This window comes from Anoplolepis gracilipes, chromosome 2 (genome assembly GCF_047496725.1).
Source record: "Anoplolepis gracilipes chromosome 2, ASM4749672v1, whole genome shotgun sequence".
Taxonomy (NCBI): domain Eukaryota; kingdom Metazoa; phylum Arthropoda; class Insecta; order Hymenoptera; family Formicidae; genus Anoplolepis; species Anoplolepis gracilipes.
This window is the reverse complement of record NC_132971.1, coordinates 9,882,433-9,904,981: the sequence shown is the minus strand read 5'-3', so window position 1 is coordinate 9,904,981 and position 22,549 is coordinate 9,882,433. Positions and strand designations below refer to the sequence as shown.

The window sequence follows — 22,549 nt, the reverse complement described above, 5'->3', positions numbered from 1 at the left end:
CCCAACATTCTGTGCACTGTCGTTAGACACTAAACGCTACGTTGCATTACAAACTGTAGCCTAGAATCAAACTCCACTTAACACCCGACCGTTCGAAATTCGCAGGTATCGTCTTCGTGTAGCAGCGTGTACGTGGACGGCTCGGAGATTCGGGGCTCCAGCAACGCGTCGGTCCTCGTCAAGTACGGCACGTACACCGGTTTGGCGAGGTTCACCGTCTGGATGCCCGAGTTTCCGTTGGAGGTGAGCGTCGCCGATACGCGACTCAGCCAGATAAAGGGCTGGAAAGTGCCGGAGGAGCACGCGACGAGTGCCAAGAGCAAGCGTAGCCTGCTGAACGCTACCAAGACGATTGAGGAACGGGCCTCGGCCTCGGAATCATCACCGGTCACCGCGCGAGCGAAAAAGAGGAGCGCCGTCGAGCTCGAGGAGTCGATAGAGGACACTTCACTGGACATGGACGATCTAGACGAGCCGCTCCTTGAGGAGGAGGACGACGAGCACGAGGAGCGATTCCATGGCAATGGGGATCACGGATGGGGGGACACGATCAACTCCATCGATCGAAACCCGGCCAATTGTCGACTGCGCTTCCAGCAGAGCCCGGTCGAGGTCCACGCCCGATTCCTCGCGACCGATCACGACTCGGGCAGAGTCTCGTACTTTGTAAATCGGCGCACTTGGTTGCGCGTCACCGACCTCGTGGCCGGCATGCTGCGCGTCTCCGATCCTAGGATAGCAACGCTCCTTCAAAATAGACTGGTCCAAGGACGCGGGGTGGGACGTACGGAGGTGCAGGTACTCTCGCCGATCACCGGCAGAGTCATCGGCGCGAAGGAGATCAGGGTTGGCAACGATCGCGTGTCCGTGATGCGACTGTCCGTTCGGGTTGTGTCCGGACTTCAACTCAGCATCAGTCCCGACACCGCGATCGAGAATGGATACGTCGCCGAAACTTCGGTTACAAGAAGACTTACCGCACAGTATCAGGTAATATTACGTTACTTCTCAAATATATCTTAAGAAGAAGAGCAATTTCCAAGAGACGATCTTTTAGGAAATAACACGGTAGAATTGAATATTCGCTATTTTTGTATATCCTTCAAACGAAATCTGATTAGGGTGACCTAGGGTATGATGACCATACGGAAAAGATGGCCATAGGCTGTAATTTCTCTAATAATCGCTACATGCGCTTTTTTTAGTCATTAATCAATATTTATAACATTGATTATCTTTGATAATGACTAAAAAAGCGATTAGAAAATTAGAAAATATGGCCATCATACGCTAGTTTACTTTAAATAAGTCAAAATTGTTAAAAGGAATATATTATTTTAAAATTAAAGTTAAAAAATAACGTAAAATTGTTTTATCCTATCAAATTTTTAATTTCTGGAGAAATTAGCTCCCAAACTCCCAGCGAGAATTCTGTGAACTCTCGAAACTATGACTGCACAAGCATACCGTGTATAAATAAGTTGACGCAATTATCGTACGTGTCGCATCAACAGGAGGGACTGCTGGATATCGACGTGGAGTTCTCGGACGGTACCCGTACGCCCCTGAGGGAGATCGCCGTGAGCGATTACCATTTGCAGGTCGAAAGCACAGATCCAGAAGTGGTCGCATTCGCGCCGATGGTCGCTTCACATCATCCTCGGGTCATCGCCGTCGGCGAAGGTCGCGGTGACCTGCTTCGCGTCAATCTTCAGCTGGCCGATTCCTGCCGATTATCTAGCAGACGGTCGGGCAAGAGCTCTCAAAGGACGACGGTTGCCGCATTGGCAAGCGCGTCGGCCAATGTCGAGGTGGATTTTGCTTCGAGCGAGGTGCCCAATCGACCGGAATTTGTGCAAAACGACGGCGGCGGCACCGTCGGCTCCCACCATCACAGAGAACGCAAAACCAACCGGGGCGAAATGGCACCTGATCTACATGACATTCTCATCGGTAAATAGATCCTGTTCCTCTTTGCCGCTTTCTCTCGCGCTTTCTGTCTTTCTTCATCTTTCTTTCTTCGCTTTTTTTTCTTCTCTCTCTCTTTCTCTTTCTCTCTTTCTCTCTGCTACGCTTTACAACTGCCACATAGTGCACGGTATGCATTTCCTATAGCGAAAACTTTCTTCGCGATCTTTCTTTAGCTTATAAAAAGTTTCGCCTGTCTATTGATGCGTAATCTTCTTCCGCGGTTTCCGTTCAGTCTCCCGTAACTGATAGTTTTCTCTTCTTTTGTATGTTGAATGTCAAATGGGTCTGCCTCGAGAAATAAGTTTTGAGGCAACACGCTTTTTACAAATCAAATTAGAATATCTCCACTATGAATTAAGTTGAAACTTTTCCTACTATATACGATTTACAAACAATGAGAAAATAAACCGAGGAAAAAAATGGACTTAAAAAAAAATCACTCGATCCCGAAACGTTCATAAACTTTGGTTCTTATTTCTCTTTTTATCTCAAGGTGATACTAAAATCTCTAGACGATATTGTATTACGCATTCAATATAAGATAGTACGAAATTATTGCATGTTTATTACCGCCTTGCCAAAAGTACAAATGCACGCTACGGTGATCCTTCCACGATCCTCGCCATGTCCGACAGCATGTCTAGCCAGCCGGCCGTCCAGCTTGAAGGGATTAAGGGGTGAAGATTCTTTCGCGGCGGTTCTCTCAAACTCGGCACAAACACCCTGTCGTCTCACTCTGTCCTCTCTCTCTTTCTCTCTCTTTGTTTTTTTCTGTGCAAAGGGTTACCGCTGAAAGACGAGAAAGACGGGCACAAGCACGAGCCTCTGGTGCAGGCGCGGCAGCATCGCACGGCTATAGCTAATGGCATGTCTTCAGGGGGTATGGGCGGCGTCGGCGTGCGTCACCACGGCGTCGGGGCGCGCATGAGTCCGCTCGAGATCGGGATGTACGTGCTGCTCGCGGCGTTCTGCTTCGCGATCGTTGTCTTTGTCGTCTCCTGCGTGGTGTACGCCAGCAAGTTCAAGCCCCAACCGCCGGACTCGCCGGGGCTCCTGACCAGCGCGGCTGTACCGGTCCTCGCTGGAGCGGGCGCGAGGGCACGCGCCGCCGCGAACCAGCTGGCCTCCGGCAGACGACCGCCACGCGAATCCACCACCAACGCACACGACTGGGTATGGTTGGGTAGAGCTACCCTCGAGCGAGCCGCCTGCGGTCCGCAACAGGTACGTACACCAATTATTTGCGAGTGAATAGCGGAATATACGTATAGCAAGGTGTCCACACTCCTTGGAGAACCTGGAATTTTTTTTATATCTGAAAAAGTTAGGAATTTTTTTAAAAATAATTCCTTGAGCATTTTATTCCTCACATTGTAAGCAATCTTATCAATTGACCAAGTTATTTATATATATTATTATTATAAATGTATCTCTGTTTATATATACTTAATATTTTATATAGAATGACATGCAACATATATTTTTTATTGTATTTTAGTGATAAAAGAGTAGAAATGTTGTGCAAGTGAAAAATGTTGAGAATTATCTTACGAAAGCTATTCAGTTTATTTAATATATTTTCAATTTAAATAGTTTATTTTTTCTTTCTGTGAGTGAAAAGAATTAGAAAAAATGCACGCAATAAAGAAAAATTTATTTAAGAGTACTCTTTACCTTTCACGAAATTTTGAACAAAAAGCTGGAAGATTAGGAAATTTTTTACAAGATTTGAGTAGATCTTAAGTTGATCTAGAGTCGCTATAAAATTCGAAATTTTATTCAAACATGATTATCAGCATCGTAGAATTACTTAGGATTTCTAAATTAAACGAGAATTAAATTTGGATAAGCATAACGTGAATAGTGATAATTGACAGTTCCGAAAATACACACATACATTTAGGATTAAATCGGTGATTAAAATTCAACGATTCTCCGGTGGGATTTGATGCCATAAATACTTTTGCCCTCCCCTCGTCCCGATAATCCAGTGGAAACGTTTAAACAAAATAAACGAGAGATTTCGTTGAATCTCGTTTGATTGGAAACTCGGTTTATGTGTTGCAGGTGCGCGTAACAAGTAATCCTCTGGCCGGCGAAGGTGAACCTGAGAACGAACTGGGTACGTGTTTTGACAATCCTAATCACATCGAGCTACCATCCGCCAACCAACGACCTAGCGGTACCAGCGCCATCGACACCACAACTTACTCCAAGAGGGATAGAATGCGGAACAGTTTTGCAGCGAAATCAGCGATCAAGCCATCCGCGATGATAGCACCTACCAATACGACAACGACCGCGACGGCGACGACGACGGCGTCGTCGATGGTAGCTCCATCAATGGTCACCACGCGGAATGAGTAATTAAATAATTAAATAAATAAAATAATTACGTTATTTTTCGTTATTTTTCGTTTTTTTGTATACGATGAAAGATTCTCACATAATTTTCAAAGATTGCTGTTAAATGATCTTTCAAGGACAAAGGAAAAAGTGATAAAATTTTGTATAAAATAACAGGGATGAGAAAGTTACTTTTAAAAATTAACTAGTTATCGTTATCGTTACTTTTTTAATGTTAAAACAAGATCGAACATTAAATAAAAAATATACTTTTGTAATATATTTTATTAAAAAAATTAATAATTAAAATATTAAAATATCAATAATTTTTAAAAAATTTTTTATTTTAAAGTTGTAGAACCATAAATAATAAGGAAACAATTTTAAAACACTCAAAGTATAAATAAAAAAATTTTGGTTTTTATTAAATTTATAACTATAGTCAAATACACGATATATTTGTTGTACTCTCATAATTATCGCGCTTACAAAGATGTTAGGACCTATATGAATATCTGTTGATAATTGAAGATTGAATATACAAAAATAGAAAATATAATATGTCATAAATAAGTTCCATATATAAAAAGTAACGATAAAAGTAACTGTTAAATTTGTTACCGTTACTAAAAAAATATAACTACGTTACCGCGTTACAGTTACAGGAAAAAAAATAGTAACGCCGTTATCACTACGTTACCAAAACAAAGTAACGGTAAAGGCGTTACAAGTAACGCATTACTACTCAACCTTGTAAAATAATGATATATTATTATACCAATTTGATTGTTATTGGGAATTTCTTTCCAGCAACGATGATATTCCTCCGCCCTTGCCGCCGCACGGGGTGCCGGCCACGATCTCGACATCGGTTGCGACAACGACGACGACAACGACGACGATCGGCACGAACAACGCGAACAACGGCAACAACGAGGATTACAAACCGCCGGTACCGCCGCACAGGAACACAGGAGTTAACGTGCGGCTGCCAGAACCACCGCGGAAGCATCGCCACAGGACGTCCAGCGGCGGCAGCGGGAGTGGTGGCCATCACGGGAATAACCATCGACACAGCGGCAAACCGCCGCAGCAGTCGGCGGGTCATCATATGGTTAAACCACACGCGAAAGCTAGAGCGGTGGAAAACGCGAACAAGCAACAGAACGGCGAGGACGAGGAATTTGTGGAACTCGTGAATCACGACGACAGTAACAAACACCTGGCGAAGGACGCCGGGAGGTCCCGGGAGATCAAGAGGGCGACCATAGTTGGTAATCCGATGTACTCGTCCTTCTCCACGTCCGCTGTCGTCTCCACCGCGAACACGTCTACTCCTGTCGGCGGCACAGCCTCGTCCACCACCACGTCCCCGCCGTCATCGTCGCCGTCCGCCTCTTCCTCATCCTCCTCGTCCTCGTCCTCGTCTAGCTCCTCCTGCGCCTCATCGTCTTTCCAGGAACAGGAGGAGTCGGTACCGCTCGACGATCTTAATCTAGGTATGGACTACAACCAGATTATGCAATACTTTGACAATCTGAAGGAGTCGAATGCCTAGGTAGAGCCGTTCGACCTCTTCGAAGGTCGAGCAGTAGTCAACGTTGATACGCAACATCGGGATCCTCGTCAGTAGATGCGAGCGAGCGCGTTGAGCTTTGTCTCTTTTTCTTCTTTTTTTAAATGTTTGTCACTTGAAAATTCTCTCGGAGAATTCTCTCTGTCAACCGACAACTCGCTCTCGCGGAAATGATATTCCGCTGCGGAATGAGGACGATGACTCCCCGGATATTTCGTATTTTAGACTATAATCTAGTCAGCTTCCTAGCAGCACATCAAGAGTAAACGCGCAAACATGCATAAACACATACGTACACGCTCATATTAACGAAATTAAGAGGGAGATTACTCCTCCATTCATAATTCTCATACAGTCTCTCGACAATTTATTACGATCGCTAACAGTTTTCGGGCGCGCAATGGCTGAAAGTTCCTGAAGTATGACATCATTTGCGCCGTAATATATTCGCGTCAATACGTAAATAACGATACGTAAAATGTAATGCCGGCTAAAGAGAAATTGTGCATTACATCAATACTTTATATTATAACCCCAAGCGAGAAGATGCATAAAATATTCACTATATTTTTTTACCATTTTTATAAAGTATATATACATATATGTATATTTATCATTATCCCAGATGATATTCAATCAAATGAGTATATCTTGTTCGTTTCTGTCGACGGATACTTTTGCCACTTCCACTTGCAAAATTTTCTCATTAATAGCTCTCTAAACTACTCGTCTATTATATTGACAATATTCAATAGATTTTATCTATAATGACATTTATCCTTTCTTTTTTTTAAATATATTTTTAATTCATACGCAAGGATATTATTCGTGCGTCGCAACTGCGAAAACTTGTTGACGTAATAAATAATCGGAGTACTGTTCGTACATACACGTAAGAGGCTTTAAAAAAAAAAAACTGACTGTCGGGTGGCCAAGTGAGGTAGGCAGGTTGCTCGCTTGATGACGACGAGGACGTTTCGCACGAAAACGTTTTGTTCCTCGCTGCGAACTCTCTTTCGTGCAGGATCGTCGCACAGTATTCCTCCTACCTTCTTGCCCTCCGTGCCATCTTGATCTAACAATAAGCTCTTCCCCCGCGCTATCACGGTTCCTCCTTCCCTTCCCTCTCTCCCGCCTCCCCTCTCGTCAGGGTTGCAAGAGACGAGCATCATTTGCGAGATGCTTTGTATTTTGATCGCGCTTGAAAAATGGCTTTTTATGCCGTGTCTAACAGTAAAAAGTATGCGAAGGGCCATTATCACTTCGCGAATCTTTCCATTACCAGATCAAAAAATATCACGTTTCTTGTACAAAGAAAGAAGAGTTTTGTATCTGCCGTGTATACAGGATTTGCGAAAAGTCCAGAAAAACGGTCGAATATCTCGAAAATAAAGCATTTTAGAGAAGCGCCATAAAATGATACCATTGGTTTGACCTTGGATAGTCGTTTGAAGGTTCTATGAAGGTGACTTTGAATTTCTTAAATGGGACACCTTATATATTTTTGTAGCATATTCTTGTAGCTTACCTCGAGAGCTTTCCAAAACACTATAGTAAAATATTTTCGAGGTAAGCTATAAGAATATCAAAAAATATCTAGCGTGTTGGCGCTTTTCGAACCAAACAACTTTTATTTGAAACATTTTTCTCTAAAATGCTTTTCGAGATATTCAACCGTTTCTGGACTTTTCGAAAACCCTGTATGTGTGTTATACACGGCTCTATGTCTCTTCCTCGCTCTTTCTGCTGGATATTTGATCTGCATTGAATATACACACGCACACGCACACGCACACGCACACGCGCACGAACACGCGCACGAACACGCGCACGCGCACGCACACGCGCACGCGCACGCACACGCGCACGCGCACGCACACGCGCACGCGCACGCACACGCGCACGCGCACGCACACGCGCACGCACACGCACACGCGCACGCACACGCACACGCACACGCACACGCACACGCACACGCACACGCATATATATATATATACAATACTCGCTTAACGTGCGCGCAATTCGCCGTCAACTCTGGCTGGATTTTTCACCAGAGTTCGCCGAATGGCGAGCTGTCAATCACAGTCTTTGTCAGGTGTATACGAGATCGCGCGATCAGAATACGACGAAGCAACGTGCAAAACTTGTAACCCCCCTCCCCCTCTCCGGTCGCGTCGGAGGACGCATATTTATTTCGATCGCGACCGTACGTCGTAATGTTTGTAAATTTTGCTTTGTAAGACTGTGTACATATATATAAATATATATATAAATATATATATAAAAATATATATACGCGATTAAAGCGCATGTTAATTATGGACTTACAGATTTAAAGTTACATTTATATAGCTAATAGAGAAATCGCGTTCCACGCATCGAGAGACGCGCATGTCGAAAATATCGAATGAAGAAAGAAGTTATATCGTCGACGAAGACGAAGCGTATAAATATTACAACACGCTCTGCTCTCGCTTTTCAATTAATCGTATGGGATCCAATCTTTTTTAAGTACTCGTATCGCAATCAGCACTTTTTGACAGCACGCCGAAAAAAAAGAAAAAAAAAAACGCCGCGCGTCACCTTCGCCACGTGAAAATGCGTGCGTTATCGAGATCAGTATATCTGCGAAACGTCTATAGATGTCTAAATAGTACCTAAATATTAACACGTATGCGTATCGACTCGAATTTAGGTACAGTATTGAGATACGGTATATCTTTTAATTATTCTTGCTTTAAACATTTGTATCTAGGTACTCTATATATCTGCTACGAGATATCGTAACACGTACCATGTATATTGCCATATCACGAATGTATATAATTGTATATTTATCGTGAAAATATGTATTATCGGAAATACTGCAAATCGGCCGAGATGTCCTGAAAGAGTCCACTTCCTTTTGCAACACATATCTATTATTTAGTTTAGATTTTATTTACGACCGCATTATAGTTGCAACGTTTGACACTTTTAGCTGATATTAATAAATGTCAAGAATGTGTTTCGGAATTTTCAACGACTATATTTCATACTTGGATGCTATTTCGAGAAATATATATATATATCATCGTATAGAAAGGAACGCACATTTCTATCGTGTATCCGTGCGTTTTGTACCTAGATACAAAGAATATGTTGAAAGTGTGTATAAACTAAGTGAACATTATTGTCTATAAATGGCTTATAAAGGATAAACATACACAAACGTACTGTGTATGTGTGTGTGTGTATATGTGCAAGTGAGAAATAGTAGAGAAATTAACTGATATTTTTGAGGTAATAATGTAGAATTGATTTATTATTCACAGACTATTCTCTTCTTAATCAATCTACGTCTTAATAATCGGTCAATATAACGGAAATATATTGATTCTTATATAAATAATCAATTATGTTTCTGGTGAAAGTAGAAGCATTCGTTTTATAATATGAAAGAGTAAAACAAAAACATATCCTGTATTCCATACAAAAATTTTTATTTAATCGTTTATTTCATTTTCTTCTATTTTGTTGAAATTTTTTTGAAACAAGACGTGCAGTTGTCGAGTATAACTTTAGATAAAGTGTTTGAAGATACTTTCTAACAAGAGTTCTTCGCTGAACGGTAAACAACTAACTATGTTCGCTTAATCTGTACGTGCTTTTAACCGTACACGGAGAAAGTATAGTAAAAATTGCAATATAATTTTTTTAATCGTGCAAGATACGAACATGTAAGAAAACGATTTTTTTTTCACTAATATCATATACGTATTATACTTTAAAGAAATACTATATATAATTATTCATAAATATTTTAATGCAAAACAAATGTGTAATTTACAATTTTTATAGTAATAAATATCCTATCGTTTATATTCTAGCAATAAACGTTGTAAAAGAGAATGTAATTTGTACTGTAAAATTTTCTCCGTGTACTTATATGCAGCGAAGGAAAAAAAAAAGAGAGCGAAAAAAATATATCGTTCTTCCCGATCGATTAGAATATACATAGTTACGAGCTCATACAGTGTCATCCCATTGTTTTCCATTAAACTAAAAACTGAGCACTAAAATAAAACCGCGAAGCGATCGAGAGTGAAACCAGGCAGCGAAAAAGTGAACGACCTACTCAGCCAAGGATCAGCCAGAAAAAAAGAAAAAACTTATAACTATATACGTATTCTAAGGACTACGTGTCTAAGTATGTATGTAACTCTGTAAGTTGTGTGTCAGCACAATTGCATGGGACAATAGTGATATCCAATTGAATACGGTGTTAGACGATTCTGCAAACATTGAGGAAGAATTGGAGTATACTCTCTCCCTCTCCCTCTCCCCTCCTCCCCGCCGAGAATCTAGTCTCTTATATAGCGCGTAATATATAAAATATTAATCAACGTGAAAAAAAAAGAGTGCGATGTACGTTGCCTTTCGCCTGATGATAATATGTATCTTTTGAATGCTCTCGCAATCACGATGCGTCAAGCTTGATGTACATATGATTGACCCTTAACTGCTATGGTGTAAAACGTGTATCCAAAGATTTCTATATAATTGGGCAAACAAGAAAATGATTTATTCGTAAAAATGAGACGATCTTTGATCGGAGCAACGAACGAAAAATCCTTTTGTTTTAATAATAATATATGTAGCTGAAATTTATTGAATTAATTATTAAAAAAAAATAAAAATATATAAACGTATCTAGTCTTATATATCACAATTGTAAGATTCCACCATATTAGTTAAGGGTTGAATGATTTTCGAACCGATTGTAAAAAACATGTCCTATCGACATCTATAGCTGCAATTTCTTATGAATCTCATAACTAAATAAATCTAGATCTATTTGACGCTATAAAAGAAGCCTTTTATATCAAATAAATCCACAAAATTCAATTTCAGAAAGCGGTTAATTAATCGCTCGCTTTAGGGTGTGAAATCGTACGGACATTGTTTTCTGCAATCGGTTCTCATGCCTTGAAAGCGACTCTTGATAGTATACTCTTCGACGAGCGCGAAATTGAGGGAGTGACTTTCAGTAGTGACTCCCTCACTTGAGAGTTTTGCTTCTTGAGAGATATTATCCATAATGTAGCTCTCGAGTGTACGCTAAAGTTTGTACTGGTATCACATATTCGACACTTGGACCGTCTAATTCTCGTAGACGCGGATCAGAATACAATCAGGATTATATTGTGATACTAGATGTGAGGCCGCAACATTTTCTAACGATGTGTTATATGATTTTATAATCGCTTTTATCATCGTAATCTGTTAAAACTATAATTGTATCACAATTATCCTGACTCTATACGACCTTCTGTGCGAGATAAATAGGCCGGGTCTAGTGCCAAATGTGTGGTGCGAATATATACCTAGTCTTCCGGTGACGGAAGCTAATATATCGCTTTGTATATTCCTTTCTATTCTCTTTCTCTTGAGATGAATACGAAGAAGCGAGAACTTATCGATGAACTCAACGGTGAGAACCTATACAATAAACGCGATCATATCCGAAAAATAGACGCGCGCTAATCGTTCGTAACTATTATCTAGCGAGTTTGATATAAGAGCATCCCATCGGTGATTATCATGATGCCATAGCGTTTACTTAGTCTTACTGAGAGTGATCGGAGTCAGTGGCTTGTATGTTGATATATATATATATATATATATATATATATATATATATATATATATATATATATATATATATACACACATCGCGTGACACAAATACCTAAAACACATACACGCACACACGCATGTGTTAGATGAGATGTCGTGTACATTCTGCACATCTGATTCTACAACATTCCGATGAAATAACTCGCGCTTTTGTAGTCATCAACATATATATGCTTGCCAAAAAGAAGACATCGGAATATATTTGCGATATAAATTACCTATCAATGTAAACCAGTGATTCCTGAATTTTTTCATGGCATCTCGGTAAAATTGTTGCAGTCTCTTTCTTTCATATATAATTATTTTTTCCATATATTCTCTTTTCAATCATTTTTTTATCTTGTCTTCTCTTCGTTCCATTCGGTCTGTCTGTCTATTTTTACTTTTTTCTTCTTTTTTTCTTTATAAAAAATTACTATATTAAAAAACGCAAAAGATTATTAAAAAATACTCGATCAAGCGCTCGGGAATCAATCACTAGTAATCTTCTCCCATGTCCGTGTATTTTTTTCACAATTCATCCGATTATTTTACGCGAAAATTCCTATCTCTGCGATCGATGTCCTTTACAGAATTCTCCTTTCTCCTGTCGATTAGAGATGTAACAGATTCATTGCGCAAAAAAAAAAAAATGCATCACTGACTCTGCATCCGCGCACACACATTCCTCAAACACCCCATTTACATAATAAGTGTGATAAATGCGGAACTGAAAAGAGAAAAAAAACTACGAAAGCGATAATTAGTAGTTACTAACTGTACGCTTCGTGACGACGACGCTCGAGCGACGTCGTCGGCGAACGGATGGTCGACGATGACGATGACGATCCACGATGCGACGACGACAATATCCGACGTATAGTACACATATGCAAAAAGTTCTTTGTCCTGGACGCGATTTTGGGAGAAACTGATTGCACTAGTGTACAAAAGTCCGTCGATTTCATCAATCGATGAGACGAGAAGCAAAGCAGAGGCAAGATTTCGTTTACATTTTCAAGCACAATGACACGTTAATAATCCTAGATGAAAGAGCTCATCTTCAAAACGGCCTTAAATCTCCAAAATAAACATCTTTATTAAAAAAAAAAAAAAAAAAAAAAAAAGTCTTTCCATTCTTTTGTAATATCCGTTCTCCACTTTTGAATTGTACTAGACTTGAGACGATTTGACGAGAAGCTCTTTAATTATATAATTTAATTAAAATTAATTAAATTATATAATTTAATTAATGTACTCTAAGAACCGGATGAATTAGGTGCTCAAAAGATTCACTCGTGTAAATCGCATTCTAGTAATAATCAAACAAATTTCGCCTCTGCGTCACCGTTTGTCAAATTGTTGCGTCGAAAGATTATCATTTTCCTTAATTTAAAAAATTTTGAGACATTTTGTAAGCATTGAATAAGCATGTAATATCGGAGACACTCTGATGTTTAAAGCAGCTTTTCAATGCTTTACAACATTAAATTTATAAAATATATTTTTAAAAATAAAAATTATTTTATTTTAAAAGTGATACAATTTTTTTCTATTTTTCTTTTTATAATTATGTTAATGCTCGAAATTAATTTTAATTCCGAGCATTAACATAAAAAAAGTTCAAAAAATCATGTGAAAAGCACGTTTTATATAGGATAATTTATTTTATCATTAAAATTTTGTTTCTTAAAACCTTTTTTTTTTGTAAAAGAATTACTTTTTTTCTCGAAGTTATCACTATTTATCGCAAGTTTATTTACAAATAAAGCGACGCAAAAGTCTCTGAAACATTCTGTTCAGAAATTACGGGACGATCTTTTATTCTCATTAATGAAATTATTACTATCATCAATTATACTCTATGACTATTGTTATCTGTATTACTATCATTATATTATTATCATCGTTGCTGTTGCTGTTATTGTTACTGAGATTGTTGCTTCTGTTGCTACTGCTGTTGCCATCGCCGCGTGTCGATCCTAAAAATACAAAAAAAGAAAAGTTGTTCACGTCATCGTCATCGTCAGCGTCGTCATCGTCGTCATCAATATCGGCGCCTCCGTTACGCTAATTATAACAATAAGATACGACTATCGCCTACTCAATGTACAATATGTAGTATTTATCTGTTGTTACCATCAAAATCGTCATCAAAGATATATAAAAATATTGTAATTGTAACATATCGAGCTTCTCGTATCACTAAGCCCTCTTTCCTTAAATTGGCCGTATTCTCATTAAGATCGGTTATAAACGAAATTCACATGTTTAATCGGCGGTCTATTTCTTCCAGATTTGTGTTTATTTTTGTGCTAGAGTTTATATATAAAAAAAAAGAAAATAAGGGATATTAATATATAAATTGACGTATAATATCAATTCACGTAAAATAAATTTAAGATATGTAATTATGCACAACTACAGCATTAAAGATAGATACTTTCGTTTAATCTTTGTAATTAATTTTTTTGTAATTATGATATAAAAAGCGACATATAGTATATAAAGAAATAAATTATTATTCGATGTGTGTATATTATGTTATTCATTCGGTTCAAAGGAAGGACGCGATTTTTAAAACATCCTGTATATGAAAAATAATTGTTCTTTTATATTTAACTTTTTTTTTATATATTTGTAATTAAATTTTTATATATTTGTAATTAAATTTTTTTCTTTAATTTTATACTTATTCCAGAATAACATGAACAACTATGCATGAAAAATGATATTTTTTTTATTTTGATGTTTCAAATACATACATTATACGAGTAATAATAATTTTGTAAAGTTAATTATATAAGAATTATAACTCTTTAATATAATAATATGTCAGATTTTTATTCAATTTCTCATTTGGTATAGTATATTCATGATATTTAGAGACTTCGAAAAATAGATATATACATACAGTATATTTATATACAAAAATTGCTAGGAAAATAAATTTAAAAATTTATGTAAGAGAACATTTCAGTTAAAAATTACTCAAATAGTAAGTGATAAAATATTACTAAATAATAAAAATGTTAAATTGCATAATATATATATATATATATATATATACAGGGTGGACCATTTTAATCCATCCAGTCGAATATCTCGAAAACCAAGCTCGGGAGAGAAAAATGTTTCAGACAAAAGTTGTATGGTTTCGAGGGGGCCATAAGATGGTACCATTGGTTTGACCTTGAAAAGTCATTTGAAGGTCACGTGAAGGTCACTTCAAGTTTTTTAAATGGAACACCCTATATATTCTTGTAGCTCATCTCGAGAGCTTTCCAAAACACTTATGACAAAGTATTTTTCATTAAGTATTTTTTTTTGAGTTATAAGGCTTCAAAGTTGCAGTATTTTGACATAAAATACAAGATATCTCATAAAATATTCATTTTTTGATTATCTTACTCTAATACTTTTATGCACAGAATAACGAGACGAATCAATTGGCATAATTAAAACACATAATTATATTAAAGTAAAAATCTGAATTTGCAACTAACAGTTACACATTTTTACTTTAACATAATTATGTGTTTTCTTTACACCAATTGATTCGTCTCATTATTTTGTGCATAAAAGTATCAGAGTAAGATAATCAAAAAATGAATATTTTACGATTTTAATGAATATCTTGTATTTTATGTCAAAATACTGTAACTTTGAAGCCTTATAACTCTAAAAATACTTAATGAAAAATACTTTGTCATAAGTGTTTTGGAAAGCTCTCGAGATGAGCTACAAGAATATATAGGGTGTTCCATTTAAAAAACTTGAAGTGACCTTCACGTGACCTTCAAATGACTTTTCAAGGTCAAACCAATGGTACCATCTTATGGCCCCCTCAAAACCATACAACTTTTGTCTGAAACATTTTTCTCTTCCGGACTTGGTTTTCGAGATATTCGACTGGATGGATTAAAATGGTCCACTCTGTATATATACACATTATATTAAATAGATTCTTATTTGCATATGCATTAAATATAATGTGTATATTTGAATGTGTTTTAATATATACTGACGCCAAAGAAGGAAAAAAAGAGGTGGAAAAATTTTTTTATATTTATATGGTTTTGACGGGAGCGTCCGAAATGGCCACGTTCGGATTGGACCACCAATCATATCGACCGATGCTTAAGGTCACCAACAACGATTAGCCAATCAGAGAGTCCTATTTTGAATTGGCCAATCAGATACGTGGCCATTTTATACTCACTCGGTTTTGACATGCATTTACTCGCGTTCTGATTGAACAATCGAAGAACTTTCTGATTGGTGAATCGTGTCTAGTGTCTAGTACTATTACGTTTACGCAATATCAGAAAAAAGACTAAGAGGGGTCATGCCTCCGTTTTTTAGGGAACGCTTTTTCCCCGCCATAGTATATATTATAAAGTAATATATACGTATATATAGAATTAAAATGCATATTTTATTTCACATAAAATTTAATGTTTTAATAATTTCAATAGAAAAGTATTTTAATAAAATATATATATATATTACTTCAATAAATATTACCAAAATGAAAAACAAGATCATTTGATCAAATAAGTGTCATTTTATTGGTACACATATACCTCACTTAATAAAGTACGAAACATCATTGCGTATAATCTTGTTTTTCATTTTGGTAATATTTATTGAAGTAATATATATATATTTCATTAAAATACTTTTTTATTGAAATTATTAAAACATTAAATTTTATGTGAAACAAAATATGCATTTTAATTCTATATATATATGCTAAAGTGGAAAAAGGTCACGCGTAGCTAATAATATTTAATAAAACATATTAATAAATCTATTATATGTTTCGTACTTTTGAGATCCACAATTATGGATCTAGCACGGACACAAACCATAATTTGAGGATCTAGCACGGACTCGAACCAATCGGTCATTTTACCGTGGCACTAGATCCAGCCACGTAGTTTCGCCGGCCGTAAAATGGATCCAGTTAACGCCATTATACGGCGGGGAAAAAGCGTTCCCTAAAAAACGGGGGCATGACCCCTCTCAGTCTTCTCTCTGCTGACCCTTACAAACTCCTTACCACCTTTCCACAGTACAGCATCAACTATTAGATATATACAATATATACAAATACTACATCCTTATAAACCCTCTCACCTCTTTGCCTCATTCCCCTCCCCCGCGATCCTGGCCATTTTGCGACATGCTGATTCCCTCTCCCTCCCTCACGACCCATCCTCTCTCCCCTATCTTCCCCTACTCCCCTCCCTCCTTCCCGTTCCTTTTGCTTTCCCCTTCCTCTTCTCTCTCTCCTTTTCTCCATCTCTCTCTCTCCTCTCCCTTTGTTCGTCTCCTCTTCTCTCTTCCAGTTTCCCCCCTCCTCTCTTTCCTCCAGGCTAAACTATTCTCCTCTCCTCCCCCTGACCTTCTTCTCATCCCTTTCCCTCCATCATCCTCTTCTTCTCTCCTCCCACCCCTCTCCTAATTGTCCTCTCCTTCTCTCCTCTTGCTTCTCATCTATCTCTCCTCTTCTTCTTCTTCCTCCTCTCCTCTTTCTAACCCTCTCTCGTCCCCTTTCCTCAATCCTCCTCTTCTCTCCTTTTAATACTTCTCATCTTTCTCTTCTCTCTACCCTCTATCTCCCATCTCTTCTCCTCTTCTAACCATCCTCACTTCCTCCCATCCATTCTCAGTTCCCTGCTCGTTGTTTACCACTTTCCTGCCTCTCGCTCTCTCTCTTCTCGCTACCTCCCCGATCCTCCATCTCATCTTCCTCTCCTCCGGTGTCAAATCCTTATTCACTTCCACTCTCCAGTTCCCTCTGATCTCCCCTTCCTTCCCTAACACCTCTTCCCTGTCCTTTCTCTTCTCCATTTCCGTTAGAATCATCCAAGTTCCGTCCTCCCTTCTTCTCTCTTCTATCCATTATATTCTCAGCTTCCTAACTCTCTCTTTATGACCCCTTCCACAATGTACCCCCTCTCCTCCTGATCCGCCCCCTCTATTCCTCTCCATATCACATTCTTCTCCTCATTCTTCTCTCCATTTCATCTCTCTCCGCTCTCTCTCTTCTCTCCCATTTTCTGCGTTCTTTCTCCATTCTTGCTTTTTCCGCTTTTCCCTCCATCCTCTTTCATAGATTCTCCCGTTTTTCCTTCTTTTCTCTTTCCTCTTCTTCCTCCTCTTCCTTTCACTTTTCCTCCTCGTCCTCTTCCATCATTCTCCACCAAGTTCCACTCTCTTTGTCCTCTTCTCCTTCATCTTCCGTCCCTCTTCTTATCTCTCCCTCCTCTTCGTTGTTCTCCCCCTTTCTCTCACTTTTTCTCCTGAGCCTCCTCTTGCCCGATCCAGTCTCCTCTTCAAGTCTCCCCCCTTCCCTTCTTCCCTCCTTAACTTTTCCTCCTCCCTCTTCTTCTCTCTTCCGGTCTCCATTCCTCCTTTCTCATCCCTATTATCTACCTCATCACTCACTTCTACTGGGAGGGTCCCGTTTGACCACAGCCACTTATATCGACCGACGTTTAGGGTCATCAGCAACGATTAACCAATCAGAGAGTCTCATTTTAAACTGGCCAATTGGCGACATGGTCAATAGACTCCCACCCCTTCTACTCCTCTCCCCTTCTCCTCATGCTTCTTCTTCCCCCCATTCTTCCAGCTTTCTTCCTCACTCTCTTCCGTACCCTCTCTTTCGTCTCTCTCTTTTCCCTTCTTTTTTCCCCGTTCCACTCCGCCCCTCTCCCTTCTTCTTCCTCCCGTTTACCACTTGGCTTGTCACTCTCTCCTCTCTCTTCCTACCTCTTCTTCCCTTCTCTTCTGTTCTCTTTTCCCTTTGCCATTCTGCTACTCTCCCTTCCTCTACCCCGTCGCCTTCTCTCTCCTATTTACTCATCGGCTTGACACTCTCTCCCACCCCTCTCTCCTCCTCCTTCCTTCCTTTTCCTTCTTTCCCTTGTCATTCCGCCGCTTCTCTCTCCTCTTCTTCCTCTTTCGCTTTTTTCTCTCCTCTCACACTCCACCATTCCTTCTCTGCTCTCCCTCCTCACCTCTAGCTGTCCACAAATCTTCTTCACCATTACCAACACTTCCAACATACACTCCTTCAGCTCCCTCACCTCATTCCTTATCCTCTTCAGCTCCTCCATCTCTCCTTGTCCCTTTTTCCTCATATCCTCTCTCCCTTTTCTTCCTTCACTCCACACTTTCACTTCTAAACTTTCTGATCTTTCTTTCTCTCCCAACCTGTCACCACGTGCGTGCTTTAGTCCTTCTCACCCTTATCCTAATCGATACCTTCGCCATCTTCCTTCCGATATCGATCTATCGGATCCATCTCTCGGCTCTGCACCTCTATCCACCGCTTATCGCCACCTGTCTTCCGCTGTCGGTACTCCATTCCCTTTTTCCTCTGCCGTGCCGCCCTGCTATTCTGCTCTTCCGTACCGACTTGCTTCTGTCATCCTCTTCTTCCCCTCTTCACCTGTTGTCCCCATTCTTACTTTTGGCGTTATTTCCTCTCTTTTCTCTTTTCTTTTGTTTCACCTCTCCCCAAATCTTCCTATATTCTTCCACCGACTCCCTCCGTCTTCTGGTGTCCGCTCCTTTTTCTCCTCGCTCCGTTCCGCCTCTCGTTCCTTCGCCTTCCAAATCTTTCACGTCATCCTTCTCCATCATCCCGTTCCAACTTTCTCGTCCTTATATCTCTCTTCCCTACTTGACCTTCTCCTCCACTCCACTTTCTCTCACTACACTGTTCTTCTGCTTTCCGATCTGCCCTTTCTTTCCACTTTCCGTTTTCTCTATCTTTGCAAAAACCTCAAGAAACACTTCGAACTCTTACTCGTCCATTCTTTCCGTCCGCCATCTTTACCCCCTCCTCTATATATGTATATATATATATATATATATATTTTTAAAATTATTAGTAAAATATTTTTTTTGTACAATATACATACAAAATTAATTATATCTTATAAGATTAGAATTTTATATATATAATAATTATATAAATTTATCTTTTATATATACAGGGTGTCCCAGAACAACCTTCCGTCCGTAAAATGACGTATTCCTGACACAATTTTAAGACAATTTTTCCTTTACCAAAATTTGATTTTAAGCGTAGTTTTTGAGTTATAAGCGAAAATAGTTAGCAAATCACACGTCGAGTACAGAAGACAGGCAGGAGCGGCGCGGCGCACCGCGAGCGCGGGTGCAGCTGACCTAACCGTCCGACGAGTGATTACCGCCGCATGAGTCGCTAACTATTTTAGCTTATAACATAAAATTATGCTTTAAATAAAATTTTGGTAAAGAAGAAAATGTTTTATAATTACGTCAGGAATAAGTGTTCCTTAAAATAACGTCGGACGCTGCGATCAGCTGATTGCTACACGCGATGTGTCTCTCAGCTGAACCGAAAAATCAATATATCAATCGGTCTGAAGTCGTCGACGACAATGTCGATGACAATCGAAGGAGCGTCGCCGTCGCGGAGACGGTTATTTTTTTCTCTCTTTCTCTCACTTACTCTGTCCCTTTCTTTTACGCATACACTCAGAAATACACACATCGCGTGTAGTAATCAGCTGATTGCAGCGTCCGACGGCCGGCGATTCGGAACAACTTTTGGTTATTAAAGTAATGTTATTTTAAGGAACACTTATTCCTGACATAATTATAAGACATTTTCTTCTTTACCAAAATTTTATTTAAAGCATAATTTTATGCTATAAGATAAAATAGTTAGCGGCGGTAATCACCTGTCGGATGGTCAGCTGCGCCAGCGCTCGCGGTGTGCCGCGCCGCTCCTGCCTGCCTTCTATACTCGACGCATGATTTGCTAACTATTTTTGCTTATAACACAAAAATTACTCTTCAAATCAAATTTTGGTAAAGGAAAAATTGTCTTAGAATTGTGTCAGAAATACGTCATTTTACGGACGGAAGGTTGTTCTGGGACACCCTGTATATATTTGTGGAAAATTTAAGATAAAATTCTATTTATAAAGTTTTTGTGTCGTGTATTGTAGAAAAAAATTTATGAACACATAAAATATATATATACAAGTTAAAATATATCAGAATATACGTATATTAAAATACATTATTAAAGTACATTAAAATATGCAAAGTTTAGAATTATTATAAATAAAATTTTGTTTTAAATTTTGTCGCCAGTTATAGATCATATAATAAAGCCATGAAAGTAAATAGATATTGTAAGATTGCAAGATGTTGTATAAAGTGAAAAACAAAAAAATTTAATCCATCAGTAAATATAAAGAAGATCTCACAACTTTCGTACAATACTTTAATAGTTCTATATAGAAATAAGCTAAATTAAAAAAACATAATTTAAATAAGTTAACTTACATATATTTTTCGAAAATTTAAAATTACTATAAATAATAAATTACATTATAAATTAGAAAACCATTTTTTCTATATTTATATAATACAAAAATATACAGACTAATATAATTTTTGAGTTGATCAAAATTTGTTAATAATATCTCGCGTATAGAACTCGCGCGCTTACAACTACACACATATCAATCTATCACGTATCATTGATATTAACTAAAGAAAATTGATGATGGAAGCAAAATAAAAAACTCATATAGATAATTATATTAAAATATGTTTACTCACTCTATTGAATTATTTAAATGTGTCCTAAAAACTGTCCAAAATTCCTCTTCGTCAAGAACATGTTGCAAAATGCGTAACATAATGGTTGCGACGGAATTGATAAAGTTTGATTAAGTCTTAAAAATAAAATTAAATATTTCAAAATAAATAAGTTATTTATTGTTTATATATCAGATATTAAATAGTAAAATACACATATGCATGCACGCACACGTACTGCACACATTGTATGATTTATGAAGAATGTTTCATTCTCTAAAGATATTTAAGAACGTACATATAAAAAATACGTGTTTTTTATTTTGAGCTATTATAAAATATACACAGTATATTAAAAAAATATCGAAACTATTGTTTTACATATGGAACAAAGTATATTAGTACTATTTATTGAAATACTGTGTAATTATTCGAAATACACATTTCATGTAATACATTTTATTTAAAAACTTTCTTTGCTGTTCTCAAAATAAGTTCGAAAATATCTCTGATATTATTCTTTTATAATAGAAATTGTTTTGTCTGAAATTTTTTAAATTTCTAAAATATTTTTAAAACTTTCTATTCTAATTTGGGACAGTAGGTATGTCTTTTAGAAACGAATTCCTTATATGTTATATCGTTTAAATCAAGAAAGGTAATAAGCATTGTTTTAATTTCTTATTTTTGAATTGTTTTCGATGCTCTTCTTTCTTCTTCTAAATTAAAATCTTATGCTTTGTTAAGGACGATATTGCGTTATTTTAAGCGGTTCAAAAATTGATTTCTTTAATTGAATACTATATTTAATGTTCGCTCTTTGCTTTATTATTATTTTTTCAACAAACGTGAAAAAAGATTTTCTAACTTATAATAGCAAATAAAAGTAGTAAATATAGCGCAACTGTACAAGATATGATGAATTAAATCTTGAAGAAAAAAGCTACCAGTTATTTTAACGTATATCATTGATTGTGTCGCCTGTGAAACAATAGTTTGAATATTTATGAAATAGTCGCGTATACAAAATCATTAAGAAATAGATGTGAGAAACAATTTCATATGTATGTTCATAGATTCTTAAATTATTTTCGTAAAAAAATTTTAATGAAAATCAAATCGAAAAATTTTGGTATTATTTAAGTAAAATAAAAAAAAATATTTACCATAATATATATGTATGTTAAATATAAAAGATAAGTAAATTTTCTTTTTACACTCTTTTATAATGCATTTTTTATTTTTTCTTTAATAATTTTGTCTAGTAGTTTACGAAAAAATGTTTAATTAGTCATAATTTTGATAGAATGGTAGTTTCTAGCAAACTGGGTCAACGGTGTATATTGATTTATATTTTCCTATGCTACAGTATTCTGC

General features: G+C 37.5%; 1 protein-coding gene across 3 annotated transcripts in view; it reads left to right on the top strand.

The window, feature by feature from the left end:
- The window catches only part of Dtn (transmembrane protein 132C dtn), a 148,576-nt gene extending 134,836 nt beyond the window's left edge, over window positions 1-13,740 (top strand). For 2 of the 3 annotated variants that reach the window (XM_072886320.1, XM_072886319.1), the window contains 5 exons: window positions 106-990; window positions 1,515-1,953; window positions 2,753-3,195; window positions 4,039-4,334; window positions 5,128-13,740. In XM_072886320.1, coding sequence (XP_072742421.1) covers window positions 106-990; window positions 1,515-1,953; window positions 2,753-3,195; window positions 4,039-4,334; window positions 5,128-5,875 — 2,811 coding nt within the window. In that variant the 3' untranslated portion in view covers window positions 5,876-13,740. The remainder of the gene's footprint in view (window positions 1-105; window positions 991-1,514; window positions 1,954-2,752; window positions 3,196-4,038; window positions 4,335-5,127) is intronic. The other variant, XM_072886321.1, reaches the window with a different exon arrangement.
- Window positions 13,741-22,549: the final 8,809 nt, after the last annotated feature.